Source organism: Aedes aegypti, chromosome 3, assembly GCF_002204515.2.
Source record: "Aedes aegypti strain LVP_AGWG chromosome 3, AaegL5.0 Primary Assembly, whole genome shotgun sequence".
Classification (NCBI taxonomy): domain Eukaryota; kingdom Metazoa; phylum Arthropoda; class Insecta; order Diptera; family Culicidae; genus Aedes; species Aedes aegypti.
This window is the reverse complement of record NC_035109.1, coordinates 299,746,955-299,748,842: the sequence shown is the minus strand read 5'-3', so window position 1 is coordinate 299,748,842 and position 1,888 is coordinate 299,746,955. Positions and strand designations below refer to the sequence as shown.

Genomic DNA, 1,888 nt, shown 5'->3' with positions numbered 1-1,888 from the left:
ATATCCGATGCTTTTATTTTTTTTTAATCTAAATCTCGCTTAATTTATGATCTCACCCAACAACCATTGATAACCAAGTACTGTTATTGCGCAAACAAATGGATTTAAACGTTATTTAACAATGCTACGATGAAGAGAAGATACTCCCATATTTCCAAGTGATGATATTTTTGTTCCTGGTCTATTCATTTGCTTGAAAATAACGAGCTGCACAATTGGTTTCCAATGGCTTTTAGGTCGAGATCATAAATAATGCGAGAATTAAGGCATTGGCGTATGAGTTGTTCTTTCGAATATTGCCATAAGGAGTTTTTGTCATCAATCAGACTTATTGTCTCTCTTGCGTTGATTGCGGAGGCCAAGCAACGATGCACAAATGTACGACTACGAGCGATTGCAATCATCATGTTCAAAGAAACAAGCGTCACATTGTTTTTGACAAAGTGTACAGGCTTTTCTATATTTCGAGTGGTGGTACTTAGATATAATCATATACGAACTAATCAGTCTTTTTCGTTACTGCGTCGAAACAACGCGCCATAGCGAAGTACGTATGCGAGCCTTGAACACACGTGGGCTAGTTCAACGACTTACTGTAATGTCTAGACGAACACAAGGTCACCGCCAGCTGGCAATTTGGTAATACTAAAATTGTCACTATGTATGCGGACATGATTCATACAGATAGCTAGGATTCACAGTTCCGTATGTCGCTTTGGTCGGTGGTTCTTTCTTCTCCAACGGTATTAACAGGTATTCACTCATAAATAAATTCACTAGAATTTTTGCCAAGTCATGTTATAATTAATGCTATTCGTCGATTAAGGTAACACTTGTGCTTCTGTTTTGCATATTTCCACAGTTATTCGTCTTGAATCAGTCTTTCTTGTTCCTTATAATTGCTGCCTAGTTCCACTCTTAGCGAAATCGATCCAATAGTTGTTCATGGTCACAAACCCGGATCCTTGCATTGTTTCCGGTATAGTTCACTTTGATCGATTTGCTCTGGTCACTCAGATAGATCGAACCTTCGTTGCCGATGTAGTTGATTTTGCCACTATTTCGCATAACTTTCACGTTGTTCAGATTCCCAACCACGTTCAAGGTTCCTTCATTTGATTTGATCAGTATCCTGTTCTGGTTTCCGATGATTTGCAGATTGTCCTTGTTGGTATCTATCCGGATGCGCTTCTTGTTCCCGAACACATCTTGAAGTTCCCGAATTGGTACGACCATTTTGGCTTAATTCTTCACTTGTCACGGTCCGTTTCGATACGCGTTTCGATTGCAACTGACTATCGAACCCAAAGCGACGGTCAACATATATCGCGTGGCGGCATGACTGCGCGTGAAGCACTTTCTTTCGCGTCCAGCCCAGGAGCGACTAGCGGCGCAATGTAGCGAGCGGTGATTTACCCGCTGGATGGTTCGTGGGAGCTTTTCAGCGTGAGAGATTAGGCTCAGTGGGGGACGCTCTTGCCTCGGTAGCTTGCCATACTATAATGATGATGATGCGTGAGCTAATCCAGATGTGTACTTGAACTTGAAAGCGACCAATTTGTTTTGTATTTTCACCTATAGCCAGCTGACTGTTGATAGGACATTAGTGGCCGGTATTCACCGCAAGGTGAGTGTTTACTCGAATGATCACACAATGCAATTAGCTGACGCGGTGCACTTCCGTTAGGAGCCCTAATGGTCTAAGCGGTACGCGCACAGCTATTCAAGCTCGCTATGCAGTGGGTAGCGGGTTCGAATCAAGGTCGAGGGATAGAGAGTTTCTTCGTACTTGTCACGCTAGGAAAAAGAAGTGCCTTTTGCGTTTGACTTGTTGCAGAAATTATTGTTCGATTACTGAGTATTGATGGCCATAGGCTAACAACTGGTC

The 1,888-nt window shown here is 42.5% G+C and overlaps 1 protein-coding gene across 1 annotated transcript; it reads right to left on the bottom strand.

Annotated features, from left to right (window-relative positions):
• Positions 1-429: 429 nt before the first annotated feature.
• Positions 430-1,465, bottom strand: LOC110678029. Its single transcript, XM_021850400.1, has one exon. It carries the CDS (start codon positions 1,234-1,236, stop codon positions 919-921), a length of 318 nt encoding a protein of 105 aa, XP_021706092.1. The 5' UTR covers positions 1,237-1,465; the 3' UTR covers positions 430-918.
• Between the last annotated feature and the right edge of the window lie 423 nt (positions 1,466-1,888).